General features: G+C 39.9%; 1 protein-coding gene across 1 annotated transcript in view; it reads left to right on the top strand.

Annotated features, from left to right (window-relative positions):
* The window catches only part of LOC129755856 (titin-like), a 502,203-nt gene that overhangs the window by 26,778 nt on the left and 455,869 nt on the right, over window positions 1–19,556 (top strand). The window contains exons 2-4 of the mRNA XM_055752546.1: window positions 6,904–10,135; window positions 10,209–10,323; window positions 18,710–19,474. Coding sequence (XP_055608521.1) covers window positions 6,912–10,135; window positions 10,209–10,323; window positions 18,710–19,474 — 4,104 coding nt within the window. The 5' untranslated portion in view covers window positions 6,904–6,911. The remainder of the gene's footprint in view (window positions 1–6,903; window positions 10,136–10,208; window positions 10,324–18,709; window positions 19,475–19,556) is intronic.

The raw sequence follows: 19,556 nt of genomic DNA, 5'->3' as shown, positions 1-19,556 counted from the left end.
TTTTGCAAGAAACCTTAATTAAAAACTTAAACAAATGTTTTGAAATCAAATTTCACAGAGACACAGATATAAAATTTCAAGAGTAAATTCAAAAGTAAAATCCCGATTATATTCAGAACCACAATTCAGTGTCTCAAATCACAAAATTTGAGAAACAAATTAGGAATGATATTCAATTACAAAACTGGAGTCAAAGGTACAAATTGAAAACAGGAATTGAACATTTTAAAATTCACATTTCATAACTTTGAAAAACACAAAAATTGTGTTTATGTAATATGCTAAAAATTTCAAAATGTAATGTAGATTACAATTTCGAATTAAGAATGAGATTATCATCAGATCGAATATAAAAAACAGAAACTTTTGTGGAATATTTGTTACTGAATTTATCAACGTTATCGGTGAATAGTGATGACCTTTTTAGAAGGGACATCATAAAATTGAGATCATGCTTCTAAATAATTTCTACCCGTTTATTTTTACCTTATTTCATTTCTTCTAGCTATCTATCTATCTATAAAAATTTCATAATCTTAAGATGTCCCTACTAAAAAGGACATCACTTTCCACCAATAAGGCCGGTAAATTGTAAAGCATCTTGTAATGCCAAAACTAGCATGTTTACCAAAGTTCATGAACATTGTCTGAAAATTGCAGGGTGGCCGTTTCACAACTGTGAAGTTTTAATACGTTAAGTCTTGGTAGTTAACTTTTGTAGCGTTAAGGGGGAGGGGTATAGGTTCTAACGGGTAAAAAAAACACCATTTTCACGATTTTTTTCCATAGCTATCGTTCAAACAAATGTATTCAAAATTTTACATTATAAAAAGCATTGTTAAAAGAACATTTAGTAATTTTTTCGTAGAAAAATATTGAAAAATGAACCGGTGACTGAGCATTTTCGAGGATGCCTTTTAGAAAACAGGATTTGCGGTGGACACTGTATCTCAGCACAGAATCATCTGAAGTCACAAAATCAGAGCAAAATATTTTTAATAGATGTTTTTCTGGACACCAACGTTTTTATTTAACTTAAAAAAAAATTTTATAACATTTTTATGGCTGTTTGAAGTAAAAACTACGATTTTTCACGAAAACATCCGCCATTTTTTATCTGTGAAATCTCCCAAAGGTAAAAATAAAAAAAACGTTGGGGTCTGGTATTTTATATGTAGAAAATATGTTCCAAATTTGAAAAGAATCGGATAAGTAGTTTTCAAATGACGATGTCCACGGACTTTATAAATGTGCTTTCGAGAAAAACGCGTTTGAAGTTTCTGCTCTTGATTTCTTGCAGTATTAGATAGGAGGAGATAAAGGCGTATAATTTCTACAGTTTTGCTTCAATTGACTTGAAAATTTGGCGCAACATTCTTGAAATGTTTTACAATAAGAAAATAAAAAAATAAAAAAATCGATTTTTTGAAAGTGTTCGAACCTATCGCCCCCCCTCCTTAATTAATTAAAGATTTTTACCATTGTGCACTTTTTTGCAAATATCTAGAAAAAATAGAACTTAAAAGCTGAATGAAGAAATATAAAAATTCAATTCAAAATAAAAAAAAAATGAATTGTGATGTGAATTCATATGTTGAAATCAGAAATCAATTGAATCCACATTTAAAAAACTAAGATTTAAGCTTATCATCAATCTTATAACTGGAATTATACACTAGTCCAGAATTGACGAAGTTCGAATCGGAATCAGGAGCTCATTATTGTTTACAGAAAAACACGTTATTCTGAAAAGAAACTTGGAAAAATTAGCAGAAATCTATCAAACACATCATCAAACACATCTATCACACACTGGGGGAGTTATTTTGAAGAGTCCGACTAAAATATCGGATTATTTAATTTATATTATTATTTAAATTATTATGATTATTTAAATTTAATTTTCATAGAACATTAAACGGTCGACAAATTTACTGAAAAGCTATTTTTACAAAAATCTAATGATCAATGGTAGTTTTTAAATAGATTGAACAATGAGTTTTTTTTACGTGACTTTACTTATTTTCAGCTGTTTTCAATTACGTTTACATTACATCTAAAATCAAAAATAATCATAACCATACTTCAAATTTTCATTTGATGAATAAAACATAAAAAAAATAAAAAAAAAATCAAATATTTTGTTTGCGTCGAAAACCTGTCAAAAATGTAAGTTCAAAAATCAAATTTCTGACAAACGACATGACCTCAAAGAACTTATTTTATTTGGTTGCGAAAATAGTTTCTTTAAATATTTAGCTCAATTTTAACTTTTAAAAACCGGAATTGTCCCATGCGGGAAAAATGATTTAAAAAAGATGTCACCATTGTATTTGGTTTATTGATAAACGCACAGAAGACAGAAGATCTAACAACAAGAACAAGTTTTTGTGTGATTCTTGTATACATTACATAAAAAATCGAATAAAAACATGCATTTTTGAGACAGGACATATATAATCTAGAACTCAGCGCATTCTAATAAAAATGTTAAAGGTATCCAATTGATTCAGTATTCAATATGAGAACCGAAATAAAATATCAGATAGCTTATCATGAATAAGGTTCATCTGAATCTGTTTTAAGAGCTTTAAAAGAAAATAATATCAGAATGTCAGTCAGTAGATTTCAATAGAAAAAATTTAAGTTTCAACTTGAAATTTTAAAAGTATTTAATGGCATCATATAAAAACTATGATTTATCATTGCGAATAATAAAAATATTGCAGTTTCTTTAATAAAAAACGAAGATGGTATGAAAGACTGAAAAAAGTAACAATTTTCGGTTAAGGTTCGGACAACAAATTTTATTTTTCTTACCGTATTACAATCACCATAACTCGAATAACTTTTGAGTTTCAAGATTGAACTAAGTCCTCTCAAACTTTTACATTCAACTTGCATAAACATATCTTCAGTTTTGGTCAAATGGACTTATTTATTAGCGCATTTTGAAACGAAGAAAACCATAAAATTTCATTCGAGAAAACCGGGATAGAACCGGGAATTTGAAAATGGAAACTCGCTGGCCACCCTGAAATTGTATGAAATAATGTCTCAAGTAATGCTTCTACACTAAGGTTGCCAGATTGCTCGGTTTTATCCGGGTTGTCTGAATATTTAATACAAAATTTAGTAACAGTCCGGCCCGGCTCTGGTGCCTAGATTTCATTGAAAAAAGCCCGCATTTTGCACGGATTTATTCACTTTATTGGACAAATTAAAATTATTAAACAAACGTATTACCAAGTATAACTTTTCTTCGACAGCTGTTAAAATGATTCAATCGTACCTTCATGGCCGATCGCAAACAGTTTTTTTTGAACGACTGTTTTTCTGATTTCACTAATATTGGCTCTGGAGTTCCTCAAGGATTAATTCTTGGACCTTTATTTTTATCACTGTTCATAAATGATCTTCCATCAGTTCTACAAATTTTTGCAGACAATGTTCAAGTATATCTTTGCCAGAAAAATGATGTTAATCTTAATGAATTCCTTACGAAAATAAATGGAGATCTTGCAAAAATAAATGAATGGTCCGATTCTAACCTCCTACCAATAAATCCCTCCAAAACAAAGGCTCTGTTCTCTGGAAGACTGCTACCCTTCTCAAATTTACAACCATTAGTTCTCAATAGTACGGTCATTCAGTTCGTCGATTATGCTGAAAATCTAAGATTATTTTTTTATGGGGATCTCTCCTGGAACCGTCAAGTCAATGTTCAATGCTGCAAAATTTATGGTTCGATAAAAAGGTTAAATTTAACAACCCATCATTTGGACGCACAAACAAAACTTAAACTTTTTAAGACTTAGGGGAAAGTCGGGTAAAACGGACACCCTAAGGTAGAATCGCATTAGAAAATCAGTTATTGCCTATTTCATCGCAGTCTTCGGTCAGATGGGTAGTTTAGGTTGTTTGCTATCACATTAACCATTGCCATTAGTAAATTTCTTTCATCAAGACTGTTTTTATAGCAATCTAAAACATGCTTGCTAATTACAGTTTTTCAAAATGATCGGGTAAAACGGACACTGCGTAGAAAAGGTAGATATTGCCGGATAAAATTGTGTTCTAGTACATTTTTTGTGAAACAAGCATTTGACAATGTTTTTTAACCAAAATGGAGCCAACTGGTCTGAATCCGGTAGCGGAACAGTGAGGTTTTCGTAATTCCGTTTTTAACAGGGCTGTTTTCACCAGGGATCAATTTTAAGCAGTTTTAATGGCCTATTTGAGATACTGAGTACTTTTTGACAGACAATTTCACTTCTCAAAGGTCTTTTGAAAGCATATGGAAGCTCAAACCGATAAAAATTTTGAAATATCTGGAGAAACTTCTGTGTCCGTTTTACCCGAGCTTGAAGTGTTCGTTTTACCCGAAGAAGCAACTTTTTTTTCAAGCCGTTTGTAGTTCAAGCCCATCGTCCAAAATTCGATGGTTTTCCTCCAGATGGCCAATGAGAAGCCTAATAAAGATTCCACCGTTGAAAACGCTTTAAAATTCCGAAAATGTTGCGAGTTATGGACTATTTTCTGAGTACAAAAAATTACATCGAGTGGTGCAGCATGAAAGTTTTTGTTTGTTTTGTTTACTATTATGAGACCTTGCTAGCTACAAATCAACAAAGGGTGTCGAAAGTATTAATACACCTAAAAAAACATATTCCCATCATTAGATTTTTTCCAAACATTGTAATTTCCGAAATACTGAAAGTGTCCGTTTTACCCGCTGTGTCCGTTTTACCCGACTTTCTACGTATACCCTCTATTTTTATATGGTGATTTTCTGTATTCGAATGCCTCTGAAAGATCCTTGAACAAAATACGCATAGCCCTCTATTCTTGTGTACGATATGTTTTCAAACTATCTCGATTTTCTCGAGTGTCACATCTACAAAAACTTCTCATCGTTTGTTCATTTGAAAGCTTTTATAAATATTGCTCTTGTGTAGAATCTTGAAAACTGGTAAACCTAATTATTTGAAAACTTTGCTCACGCCACTAAAAAACTCAAGAACCAGGAATATCTTGATCCCTTCGCATAGTTCGTCTTACTATGGAAGAACATTTTTCGTCAGAGGTATTGTCAATTGGAATAATCTTCCCAACAATTTGAAAATAATTATTAATATATCAGAGTTCAAGAAAAGGTTGCTTGAAGAATTCATGGAGTAAAACGAAATAGAAAGAAAATTTATACTAGAACAAATTGATGGAACAATTAGTTGTTAAGAAGAAGAAGAAATTCAAGTTAAATATGTACCCGCAAATTGTGACAAATTAAAAGATTGAAATCTTACGTTGCAAGAATAAACAAATCTACAAATCTACTAAAAAATACAAATTGTGATGTAAAAAATTTCTGTTTCTGCGTCCAAAACGGAATATTTTTGGGTGGGTTTTACAAAAATAGTCATAAGATGTTTTTTTAAGCTTAAAATACGATTTAAAATCTGTCAAAAGATAATTTTGGAAAAATTTATTTTTTCAATTTTCTATCTTGATTTTTGTTGGGTTTTGACAAAATTGGCTCGGTTATTGCCCAATTTTTTGTCCAGGTTTTTATATAAAATTGCCGGGATTTACCCGGTCCGGCTACGTGCTGAGAAAATTCTGGCAACCTAATTCTACACTCATTTTTATGAAAGGCACCTGAAAATTGTTCGAGCCATGCATGTCATATATTTCAAGTTGGAAGTCTCTTTAATGATTGAATTCATCGAGAAGAAGATTTTTCTTTTTTTTGTCACTTTGAATTTTTATTTTTTTGTTTCGATTATAGTCTTTTTAACATCTTTATTTCATTCGCTACTTATATCTACGATGCAGTTGGCGGACAGCCAATGAAAAACTTTTCCGGTACAACTGTGATCGATGTGTACTCTTGGGCTCGAACTCACGGATATCGGCTCAGGAAGCAACTGACTTGCCAGCTGAGCTAAAACACTTTTCCCAAATTCTTGAAATGCCGTAAATTCTTGAAACAACAAAAATTAAACTTAAATCATAATAGTTTTCATCTAGAGCAATACCGTTTACTATATTTTGCCAACGAGTCTTCGTGAACGTTAAAATTGTTGTTGTTTGCATGAATTGCAACTAGTTAAAAGGACCGGAAACATATCACACTCAATAAATGCACAAATGGATCGATCTATTTCTCCTACTGCATCCTATTCCTGGAGCCCCAGTAAAAAGCAAACTTCTCTTCTCCGGACCAGTTGTTGAACTCAACAGGCATACATAGGTACAACAAACATTCAGCCAGTAGTTTTTGATGGGCTTTCGCTTCAAAGGGGTGCGCGATGAAATGGAATATGATTTGCAACAATTCCATTGAAAACTGTAAATATGCAGTCGGAGCTCTTTTGAAGCCTCCCTGGAGAATCGATGGAATTGACACTGAATGGTGTATGACTTTTTTTTCCCTCCCCCCTCCGGTTCATCCTTTTTCACATTTATGGTGGGCGGAAATCGGAAATACCTTCTCTGAAGCTATGGGTGTGTTGCTGTTGCTGTAATTAATTTCAATTATCTGAATCGGATTGAATTGACATACGCACTCATTCGATTATGAAAACAATCATCAATATTGATTCGTCGGTATTTGTTGAAACTTGGATAAAAACTCAGTTTCAGGGTTCATTAGATTTCAATATAGAATTCTTTGATAAATTAACATATCCTGATTGCATTAAAGTAGGTGAAAGAAAATTGAAAAAATATTCGCTACCTAAATATGTATGGGATATTTTATCTTTAAAATAAAAGAAGAACCCTTATCCGGGTTTCCGCGTTATCCGAGCAAAAATTTTCATACATAAACCACGTAAAGATGTACAACAAAAAAAACCTTTTTTTATACAATGTTTGTTTTATTCTATATTTCGGTTACAGATAATCGCATGAAGACGAAGAAACAGTTGGCAGCGGCCGCAGCCGCTGCAGCAGCTGCCGACAAGATAACCCCTGGGGTCTCGACTTCAGCATCCTCGACATCCGGTACGACAACATCCACTACTTCTGTTACAACACCAACCCGATCGCTACCCCTCAAAAAGGCAATTAAACGTTTACAACCAAAGGGCAAAGAAAGTCCTCCGAAGGCAGTAAGTGGCCTACAATTGCCCGGAACTACTCCTAAGGCAAAAACCGGTGGTAATCCAAAGTCTCCTCCACCAAGTAAGACAAGTGACAATGCTCGAAGTGACTCATCGACTGCCGCTGGTGCTAGCGGTGGCTCCAAAGCCAAAAAATCGACCCCAACTAGGAAGGTTACTCCTTCCAGTTCCAGTGGCAGCAATGCTGCCGCCGCCGGAGAACGGCTCAAAATTCAGAAGGAACTCAAAAGTCTCGGTCTAACGGCCATCAATCAAATCGGCACCCTCGCCTCGCTGGTCGAGTGTAAACCATCAATCAGCGAAATGGTGAAAACCAAGTCGCGTGCCACGGTTAGCGCCGCCCAAAAGGATGGATCAACGACGGCAGCAGCGTCCTCAACGGCCGGTTCTAGTGCCGGCGGTGGTACCCCGACCAAAAAGAAACCGACTGGTGGCGGTTCTCAGAAGCCATCTCAAAAGGTGCAAGAAGAATGTGGTGCGAAAAACAAAACAACTCCGGTCACGGTTTCGGCACCCATGGTGCCGTCGTCATCTGGATCAGCTCAGGTGGCGCCCTCTTCTTCGGTCGGGAATAAAGAAGACGTCAAAATCCCGGCTACGAAAAGTTCTCCCACCGAGGCCAAAGTGCCGCGGACGAAAAAGATCGAAAACAAAAACCAAGATAATGAAGGATCCACTGCTACTGGAGCAACAAAAACGACGGCGACGGCAGAACAGAAGCCTCAGCCCGCGAAAAAGGTTCCCGGGTCGGCGGTTGTCGTGAAGCCTAAATCGAAAAAGGCCCTCCTGTTGGAGGAGCAGAAGATGGCGGCGACGGCGGCGGCAAAAGCTGAGGAAGCCCTGGCTAAGCAGATCTTGGCCCAAAAGCTTAAGGAGCAGCAGCAGCAAGAACAAGAGAACGACAAATCGTGCCCACTCGAGTTGGAGGCCGATCATGATAAAAGTGATGACTCGGAGGAGGTCCAGAGTCGCATAGAAGATATTATGAAGACGCTGGAAGAGGACGACGATGATGAGATGATGGGGGATTCGAGTGTAGTTAAGATTTTGGAAGTCAAGCTACCGGTCAAAGATCAACCCGAGGAAAAGAAACCGCCAATGGCAAAGGTTGAAAAACCTAAAACGATCGCCAAATCAAGAAAATCTCCTCCTAAGAAGCCCGTTGTTAAAAAATTAAATACAAAATCAACGGTTGAAGAAAAAATTGATACTAATGAGACAGGTGAAACAAGCGATACGACCAAACGAAAAAGTAATTTAAAGGATCAAGAAAGTTCTAAAATTTTAACAGAAGACATTAAAACGAATGTTCCTACAAATAAAAAGAAAAAATCTGAAACTAAGCCTAATAATCAAGTTAAACCTAATCCTGTGGAGACACTTTCACTTGAAGTATCTACGAGTAAGGATTCCACTATTGAAGAAGCTATTGACTCATCAGATCCCGTTAAAACAATTCGATCGTCTACCGAAAACGATGATGATCTTCCGCTAAATTGCTTGAAAACAGATCAAACTACTGATAATCTCGATGGTTTTGCGATTCCAAAAACTCCAGCATCCGCCAAATCAACTGGAACTCCTTCAACTACTCCTCAGCAAACTACACCCAAAAGTAAGAAAAAATATGTTCGCAAACCTGCCGGATCAATACCTCGAAAAAAGGCTCCTACCAAATCAAAATCGGTCTCCAGTGCCTCCCCGAAATCTCTCGACAGCGACATCAAACCAGAGAAAAAAGACATCTATGATTTCGATGACTCTGAAGACGATTCCGATAGCTCACTAAAGCCGGGAAAACCGAGCTTCAAACGGAAACTTACGGAATCCTCAACATCTTCCAAAGCTGACGAAGAAAAGCCGGAACCATCCGAACCTGGAAAGTCTCCAGTAGTTCCTCAAGAAAAAGTTCCTTCGAGCGAATCTGAAAGCGAAGAACCAATTAAAAAACCACCCACCAAGAAAGCTCAACCCAAACAAATTTCCAAAAGTAAGTCTCCTGCTACAAAAGACAATCAGACGGAGGTTAAGGAAAAGTCCGACTCAACCGACTCCGAGGATCATGAACCCATAAAGCCTAAAAAGTCCCCAGCCAAACAAAAGCCTCCATCACCGAAAAAGGAAACTCCTCAACCGCGAAATACTCGCAAAATTCGCTTTGAAGAAGGCTCCGAAGATGATGAAGACGAGGAAGACGACGACGACAAAGACCTTGATCCGGACGAGCGTCGTCCAACCCCGATCAGCAAACGCATCAAGCAGGAAGTTCGGGACACTTCATCTTCTTCCGAAAATGAAGACGAAGACGAGGACGACGATGACCCGAACAACGAGGAACCTCTCGGCTCAGATTCCTCTCAAGATTCCGTAAGAACCCGAATCGTTAAAAAGCGCCTTACGGCCAAAACAAGGCACCTCAAGCTGTATGGATTCTGGTCCGGTCCGAAACGGCATCGGGTGGCCTCTCTCAATGCCATCGCCAAGGTGCACTGTTTGTACGAAAACGAAACCCGATCGGCGCTGGAAGCGAATCTGAAGCCGGTGCCGCCGAAGGCCGCCAGGATCATCGTTATTAAGAAGGAGGAAAGGGTTGAGGAAGCTGTCGTCGAGAAGAAACCAGCGGAACGGAAGGAAACTGCAAGTGTGGAATCGGTTGAAGCGGGCCCTTCGAAACCTATCGAGTCTAAGGAGAAGGTGGATGAGAAGAAGGTTGAAGAGAAGAAGAAGATTGATGAGAAGAAAGTTGACGAAAAGAAAAAGGTTGAGGAGAAATCTGATAAGAAAACCTCAGATGATAAACCGAAAGTTAAGGACGAAAAGAAAAAGGTCGTCAAAAAGGTTGAGTTCAAGGAAGATGTTAAGAAGAAGGAGAGCAAAAAGGTTCAGATAAAAACTGAAAACTTTGAAGAAAAGAGAAAAGCAGATCGCATGAAGGAGAGAGAATTGCTCCGGGAAGGAACCGAATCAGAGAGTGAGAGTGAAGAATCGGAAGAAGAAGTTATCACCAGGTAATTTTTTTAAACAGACTGATCATCTTAAAGTTATTAACAAATATTCACTTTTTTTCAATTTTCTACACAGAACTCTCCGATGTGTACCGGGTCTGCGGGGGGCTGGAAAGCATTGGGACCCGAATGCCTCCAGCATGGAATCGGAGGGCGATGAGTTGCCCGACTCAGATGATACATACGCTCACGTAAGTTAAAATTTACATTTAAAATCCTAGTTTATGGCACACAGATTTCAAATATCAGCCCAAGCAACCAAAAGTTTCTTAAACAGTTCCAAGAGAGCTTAATCAGCCAATTCAGGGAGTTGAAGTGTATTTAATATAGCCCAAAATTGAAGTTCTTATTGATGCTTTAGGTTACAAAATCAAGCTGAAGAGAACGCTATTCACCTCCCATAGAGCATACAAGAAACCTTGAATTTAATTTTAAAAAAATCTTAACGAAGGTTTAAAACTATTTTACTCCTTTAATATCAGTTCTAAATATGAATATCTACCTCTGATCCTATCTGTATAATTTAGGTGTGTGGAATCAGTAGGTTATGATTTCCCAAATGAAAGTTGCTAGTAAAGCGCATTAAAATTGGCAAGGTGTTTGATTTTGTAAACATATTTTTCAAATTTAAGCAGTTCGCACGAAGTGTAACCTGTATATGACGCTCATTAGACCGGTTGTTCTCTACGGGCACGAGACGAATCATACCTAAGTAGCTTGCCGAATCGTGACTTCAACCTTCCTGTGCTGAATTTCTCCTCGAGCGACGTCTTCACTCCAATCCTCAAATCTGGCGACTTGCATCAAGTGGAAAACTACCGAGGGATTTCGATTCTAAGCTGTTTGTCTAAGGTATTCGAGGGCCTCGTTTATGACGTGCTTTATCAATCGGTGCATCACTGTATTTCTAAAGATCAACATTCATGAAACGTAGATCTACGACCACCAATCTCATGACACACGTTTCGAAGTTGGTTACTAGGCTGGGTAAACGACATCAAGTCGATGCAGTTTATGTAGACTTGAGCAAATTTGTCATCGAAAAAATGCGTCGGGTAGGACTACCTGATTGGCTTTGCATATGGATCAACTCTTATATCGTAGACCGGACTGCTTACGTACGACTGAACAACGTGAACTCGACACCTTTTCGAATCACTTCTGGAGTTCCACAAGGAAGTCATCTGGGACCTTTGATCTTCGGTCTTTTTTTGAACGATCTATGCACTATTATTGAATCGGAAAAGCTGTTGTACGCCGACGATCTCAAAATTTTTCGTACCATAGATTCACTAGTTGACTGCTGTGTCCTCCAAAAAGATATCGATTTAAATCTAACATGGAGTCATCAGAATGGTATGGCTCCTAATGTTTCCAAATGCGTCATATCTTTCACTCGTAAACGTCAACCTTTGAATTTCGAGTACAAAATATCATCGACTACCTTAAGCCGCAATTCCATCGTCAAGGACCTTGGCATAATGTTGGACACCAAGCTCACTTTCTTGCAGCATCTCAACTACAACAGCTTAAGGGCTTTGCGGTTCTTGGCTTTATACGACGAAACACGTAATTTTTCAACGACTACTAGGGGAAAGGTTTCCTAAATGGGCCTATTGGGTTAAATGACCCTACGGCTGTTTGATGAAATGGCTGACTAGACAGCTGATCTGACCAATGTATTTTGAGGGTGATACGCTTAGAACATAAGGCAAGAAAGAATTTTATGAATTTACAAACTCAAAAAATTTTAAAAAATCGTACAAGGTTTTGAAACAATTTGATGTAATATTTCGACTTTTAAAAATTATACGTAAAGAAGCTTAAAACAAAAACTAGGATGGTTTTTGTTTCTTATTCAAATGAACTTAAGAAATTAAACATATTTCAGCTTTTGTGGAAGTTTAATAATGATTATATAGTGGAATAATAGAGTGTTTTTGTATGCCCCCATCATGTTTGTAAAATGCCCACATCCTAAAATAACAGGTTAAATAGAATAAATAAATGATTTTTATCATTAAAACTTAAAATCTAAGCTCTGAAAAACGTCTTAAGAGAGAATTGACGATCTAAAAACAGATTTGATAAAGTTTTTCTCATGGATGAACTGCCCCCATAGTATGGCAACACTAACTTTTGTTTTATTCCATAAAATTATAATATACATAGATTTTTATGAAATTTTAGCTTTGTCGTACGGAAATTATTACTTTCTAGCAGTTTCAATGGAATTATACGGAAATATTGCCCAAAAAACAGAAATTTTGTTCAAAACATAAATAGGCGCATTTAGCCCGCACGGTTTGAGGTTCGGAATTTTAGACAACACTTATAATAAAATCATTTTCTTGGAAACAGAAGAAAATTTTAACATAAAAATTACTCCAATGTATAGAAAACAGATGCCTGCACACGTGTATATAGTTTTTGTACACATATTCGATGTGATATTTGATTTAATCAGTGTTCTGCTTAATAGGCGCATATAGCCCGCTCCTCCCCTACAGCCTAAAAGCACTTCATTGCGCTCTTGTACGCAGCATTGTCGAATATGGAGTGCAAATCTGGGCTCCATATAAGGTTGTACAGGCAAACCGGATCGAAAGAGTACAACGATGCTTCCTCAGATACGCTTTGCGTCAGATACCATGGAACGACGCCTTGAACCTCCCGCCCTACGAACAGCGCTGGTTGCTGCTGAATTTACCGACGCTGGCATCAAGACGCATTCTCCTACAACGGCTCTTCGTCTTCGATATTCTACAGAATAATGTGGACTGCCCAGAAATGTTGTCGTAACTTCCGTTTAACACTCATGCAAGATCAACTCGGACGCATGAATTCCTCAGACATACTACTAGACGAACCCGATACGGACAAAACAACTCTTTGGATACATGTTGTGCTCGTTTCAATGAAATAGTTAGTAACTTTGATGTTGATATTTCTAAGGCTGTGTTCAAAAGTGTAATAAGATAGTATCTTTTTGTTTTGTGTAAATATCTCAAAATACCTGCATAGATCAAATAAATAAAAATGTACGACATGGGTATTGCTCGAGGAGAACCTGCGGACTCTCGGAGTATTCGAGCGACGAGTGTTAAGAACCATCTTTGGCGGCGAGCAGTATAACGAAGTGTGGAGGAAAAGGATAACGAGCTCGCGCGACTCTACGGAGATCCCAGTACTCAGAGGTGGCGAAGGCTGGATGGATACGCTGGACTGGACATGTTGCGAGAATGCCTGTCCTTCAAAACAGGTGTTCGCTACGGTTCCAGTAGCAACTAGACGAGCAGAGGCGCAAGGAGCGAAGTGGTTAGAACAAGTGGAGCGTGATCTGGCGCATGTAAAACGCCAGAGAAGTTGGAGAACGGTTTAATAGCATGCAACAACTCGGACGATCTACTCGAGAATAATCAGAGATGCCAATTGCTTGGCATGGAAACCCTCCAGGAACGCCATATTATAGGACGGGCCTTATTTGTGAAAAACATTCTGGATGGCGAAGCCACTTCCCCCGCCCTCCTTCGTCGAATAAACATCAACGTTAGTCCACAGATATAAAGAGGCCGAGAGTTCATCCGTATCGATTTCCAACGAACGAATTATGATCAATGTGAACCACTTCGGATGATGTGCAGAATCTAGAAACAGTTTTTTTTAAGATAGTAGAAATATCTGCAACAGTATTTAGACGGCGCCACCAAAGGGCCTCTTGGATGGTTTTGGACAGCGCAAGATACTCCGCCTCGCATGGAGACAACGCAACAGTTGCTTGCTGCTTCACATTCCTCGACACAGCTCCTCCCATCATGGTGAAAACATAGCCAGTTGTGGATTTCAGGCTTTCTGGATCTCCTCCCCAATCCGCATCTGCGTATTCAACTAGATGAGCTTCTGCTCGGCTTCAGATACTTGAATATCTTCTTCTCAGCTTCCCAGCGTTGAAGACCAGGGTTACTGCAGAATTGCCTTACCTGATCCAATCCGAGACAAAGTTGTGCTTCTCCAAAATCCTATATTTTTGAACCACCTGACAAAGAAATTCCTCCAGCTTCTTCTTCAGGCTGGAGAAATCGTCAACGTAAACTGTGACGAAAAGCATTTTGCCACACGCCAGCTGGTAGTACAGGCAATTGTCCACCTTCGATTGCGCTAAGCCAAACTCCTTCAGTGCTCCATCCAGTTGTGCTTTCCTCACTCGTCCGAATTGCTTCAAACCATAAAGCGCCTTCTTGAGCAAACAGATCTTACCGCTCGTATGGCCGAATCTTTCTGGAAGATCCATGAAGATTACTTCATCTCCGAGACTTCCTTGTAGATACGCACTCAGATCTGCTCGATTTAAATTTCGCGCTCCTCTGCAAGGCCCAATAGATATCGGATCGTTGAATATATCGAACCACCGGTGAATAGACCTCGTAGTAGTCGGTTCCTGAACTTTGCGAACACCCCATTGTGGAGAATATGAGGAAAGGAAACCAAGAACACGACACCCATCACGACAAGACGCATTTTGTACTTGTCGATTCGTCCGTCAGCATCCCGTTTAGTCCTAAACACCCACTTGTTGCGTATCTGTTTTCGGTTTTTCGGCAAATCAGCTAACTTTCAAGTTTGATTCTCCTCCAAAGATCGAATCTCCTCTCGCATGGCGGCCAACCATCAACCTAGGTCCGGCCTCGCCATGGCTTCAGCGTAACCCACGGGATCGTCAGTAGCACCCAAGAATGTCTGTAGGGAATTTTGCAGAACAGTAAAAGGCGTAAAAGTAACGATATCGGAATATTTGCCTGGATGTCGACGCTCCCGACCGCTGCGCCTAAAGTCTATCTGCTGATCATCCGGTCTACTAAGTTGCGGTGGAAACGCAGAGTCAGCATCCTCAGATTGAGTAACAGGTTCTTCCATCCGCATCGTTGTCAATTCCATGAAATTGACAAGATCTGGCTTGAAGAATTGACCAAAGCTGTCGGCTTTCCCTCTTCTACCAAAATGACAACACGGCTGATGAACACTTCGTTGCGGACCGATTCGTAAAACCTGTATGCCTTGGATTCTTCAGCACACCCAACGAAAATGCATGCCTGGGACCTTGGATCCAGCATCTTGCGTTTTTGTTTCACCACATGGGTTATCGCACGTGAACCAAAGACCTTTAGATGATGCAAGTTCGCATGTTTTCCGCACCATGGTTCCTTGGGTTTGATGTTCTCCAACGCTCTTGATGAACACCGATTCGTGATGTAAGCTACCGTCAAAATCGCTTCAGTCCCAAAACTTCTTCGGCAATTTGGAATCGTTCAGCATCGCAAGGGCCTTATCCAGAAGAGTGCGCTCTCCACCAACCCATTTTGTTGCGGAGTGTATTGGCAGGTTTTCTGGTATATTACTCTTTCTTTCTCGAAACTTTTTCGCATCTCTCCGTTGACGTACTCGGCTCCGTTGTCGGTTCTCAACACCTTAAGTTTTCGTCCAGCTTGCCGCCGTTCGTAGGCTTTCTTCACCTTACTTTTCATTCCCAGGAAATATAGGAAAACCTTCCTAAAGGATTTGGAAACTTTTTTCACTCACGTGTCGGGAAATTCATTACCTTTCACCGTGTATTTATGTCATAACACCAAACGATAGCATTTTGTAAACAACCGCCATGGAAGCCGAACGGAGAGATCAAATTGTGCACAGTTTTCTTGAAAATCCATTGTTGTCGGCATCGAAGCTAGCTAAACAGCTTAAAATGCCCAGAAATACCGTATGGCGTGTTATCAAGCAGTACAAGGAAACATTGACGACGGCTCGGAAGCCGCATTCGAAGCGTCGGAGTGGAACTGTTGACCGGAAACTGCGTGGGAAAGTCATCAAGGCCGTCAAGAGGAATCCCAATCTTTCAGACCGCGATTTGGCCAATAAGTTCCAGGCCGCTCACAGTACGGTGCGACGAATTCGTCTCCGGGAAGGAATAAGGTCATTCCGAGCCAGCAAACAGCCAAATCGGACGCTGAAGCAGAACAATGTGGCCAGAATCCGTGCACGAAAGCTGTACGACCAAGTGCTGACCAAGTTCGACGGATGTATTCTGATGGACGATGAGACCTACGTGAAGGCGGACTTTGGGCAAATCCCAGGTCAAAAATTTTATTTGGCGACGGCTCGGGGGGATGTACCTGCAAAATTTAAGTTCGTGTTTGCGAATAAATTCGCCCGCAAGTACATGATTTGGCAGGGGATATGCAGTTGTGGACAGAAAACCAAAGTCTTTCTCACTGACAAGACAATGACATCAGAAGTCTACAAAAAAGAGTGCCTACAGAAACGGATTCTGCCGTTTATTCGTGCCCACGACCGTCCAGTAATGTTTTGGCCGGACCTCGCAAGCTGCCATTACAGCAAAACGGTTATGGAATGGTACGCAACGAACGGAGTCAGCGTAATACCGAAGGACCTCAACCCCCCAAACTGCCCCCAGTTCCGGCCGATAGGGAAATATTGGGCAATCACGAAGCGGAGGCTTAAGGCAAAGGGAAAACTTGTTAGGAACATGACTCAAATGAAGAACTGGTGGAATCAAATCGCCAAAACGGTGGACGAAAAGGGTGTGCGCCGCCTAATGTGCCATATTACGGGAAAAGTACGAGAATTTCTTCGAAACAGCAATGAATAATTTTTTTAATTTTTTTTATGAAAGAGTAAAGAAAATGCTACATTTGTATGAAAAACAAATTATGAATTCGTTAATAAATGACTGAACTACACGCAATTGTTTGTGTTCCAATATTAAATGAAGCAGACTTTACTGGCGTCGTCTATGAAAGTGATGACATAACGACTTCCACCCAGTGGAGGAACCTCGATCGGGTTTTACAAGTCTGAGTGCACCAGATCCAGCAAACCTTTCACCTTGAAACAACTTGAAGGAAACGGATTTTGGATGTGCTTCCCATTCGGGTATCGTTCCGGACCATATGAAACCGGCGATCAGCGATTGCAGTTTCGTCATGTTCTGCTGACCGAGATGAGCTAAGCGTTTGTGCCACACTTTTGTGCTTACCGTCAGCAACGAACCATCTATCTTGCGGTTGAGTTGATATAGACCTTCTTGATGAGTTCCAGAAGCTGTTGCCGCTCCTCTCGCGAAACTTACAGCCTTCTGCATCAAACAAAACCGTTAGTCCTTTCTGTCCTATTTTGCTCACCGACAGCCGATTTGCTGCCAGTTCAGGAATCTGCAACACCTCTTGAATCTCGATAGAACCTTCGTTGACTTCCAGCTTGACGAAACCTTAGGACACAGACATCATTGAATCATTGTTCACTGTTCCGAGCGGGTGAGAAAGAAGTTGCTGCTTCACGAAACTCGTACCACTCAGCCAATCGAAAACACGATGCACATTGCCTTGTTGTCCGTCATCTTCTGTATCTTGCAGTATCTTAGTCTTTACCGCATCCGCCGTCAGTGCTGCTCCCGAAGCCTCCAATCCCATGATCATCGGATCGTTATCGCGGAGAGTCCCATCAACAAACATGCCGCCAGCCACGAGTCGTCTACTCGAAATCCAATCCCAAGCATATGGACTGTAAACGTCAAACTATCGACATATGATTCCACGCTTCCGCATTCCACCAGCCGTACCGATGTCAGTTTCCGCAGCAGACCGATTTTCCTCGTCAGACTGTCGCCCTGAAAAGCTTTTCGTAGCTTCTCCCAATCGTGCGTCCTGTACTGACTACAGTTCACCGACTTCAAACTCAGTCAAATTGTAGCGAGTGCCCAAGCTCACTTCCTCGTCGACTCGTTGACCTTCTCCGGGACAAGAAGCGAACCACGTGCCTTCTCGAATCAGTATCATTTGCTTGCCAAACGCCCACATTGAGTAAATCTCGCGACCTTTAAGTTTTCCAGCGTCGGGAGACTGACTTGTCCGAGAACTTGAACGTTTCCGCCTGCGAACCATCGCCAAACCCGCTGTTGATTTGCGAAAGATTTTGACTGCGCACTCCGCTAGCACCGCCTTGTGCTGCTGGACCGCTGGAGGAATCTCTTTCCACAACCATGACTCCTTGAAAACTACTTGTAGAATCTTTCGGGTTTCAGTTATTCAGCTGGGCTCATAACCAATTGAGCAGAGTAAAACAGAACTGAACCAACTTGCTCAAGTCCTCGTAAAAAAGTGATAAGTTTTATTTTCCTAACAAACTAGGTAACTAGGGATACAGAGGTTACTATGCTTCGCACCATAGGAGTCGCTGATTACTACGTCCCATGAAAAGTTAACTTTTCACTCCTCATAAGATCTGTCAAAAGTTGGGTGAACTTTTATCTGCATCTCACCTGGGCCAGTACAAAACCATCACCCAAACTGATTAGCGATTCTATCTCCTTCTGCTTTTCTTTTGGCATAAACTTTAAAACGCCATGATCGAATTGGCACCTGATTGAATAAGAGGTCAGATCTTTTCTTGCCGTAAAGACGCTAACTATGAAGTCATTAAGTTTTCTTATTCCGACAATCTTGCAATTTGATGATCTCAATAACTTTAGTTAACTAATTACAACATTTTTTTCTCCCTTCACAGGGAAAGGATACCGATCCAGCTTCGGTGAAGAAGCGCAAAGTCAAACGGAAAGTCATCAAGAAAACAAAACCAAAACACGAAAAAACCGAAAAGTCTGAAAAATCAGAAAATCCGGATGAAAAGGAAGAAGGTCCTCCCGACAAGCCACGCAAACCACCCGCTAAGAAGATTAAAAAGGAAGCCAAACCTTCCGGCTCGGATGGGGAAAAGAAAGGTGAAGAGGCCAGCTCCTCCTCAAATGAATCGGGTGAAAAGACTTCCGTTACTCCAAAGGAGGAAAAATCGGAACAACCGGCTCCGGTCAAGAAAAGGCGCAAGCGGAAACCGAAAGAGAAAAAAGAGTTGCTGGAACCACTAGGGAAGAAACGAATGGCCAGCCTGAATGCCACTGCTATGATGGCTGCAACTTATGAGGTGCAGCGGATTCTGTATCGTAATACCGATTCGGACTCGGATGCTGAAAAACCGGCCGAGAAAGTTCCGAAGACAGCTAAGAAGGTTAAGGAACCGAAAGCTCCCAAAGAGAAGGGAGAGAGTGAAAAGAAAGAGCCTAAAGAGAAGAAGGAACCGAAAGCTAAAGCCGAAGGGGAAAAGTCTGCTGAGAAAGAACCTAAAGAAAAGTCTAAGAAGGCGAAGGACAAAGAGAAGGAGAAAGAGAAGAAGCAAGATGACGAGAAAGTTCAAGAGACTCCTGTAATAATTAAGAATGAACCGATGCGAGAGAGGAGAGAAGAGACAACCGAAGTCAAGCGGGAGATTGAAGAGGTGAGTTTGAATCTTTCCTTGAAAATGGTGGCTTCTATTGTTGAAACGTTGAAATTTTATTTTTTTTATTTTTTTTTACCAA

This window comes from Uranotaenia lowii, chromosome 3 (assembly GCF_029784155.1).
Source record: "Uranotaenia lowii strain MFRU-FL chromosome 3, ASM2978415v1, whole genome shotgun sequence".
In the NCBI taxonomy this organism is placed as follows: Eukaryota; Metazoa; Arthropoda; class Insecta; order Diptera; family Culicidae; genus Uranotaenia; species Uranotaenia lowii.
Note: the sequence above shows the minus strand (reverse complement) of the source record. Positions and strands in the feature narration are given on the sequence as shown.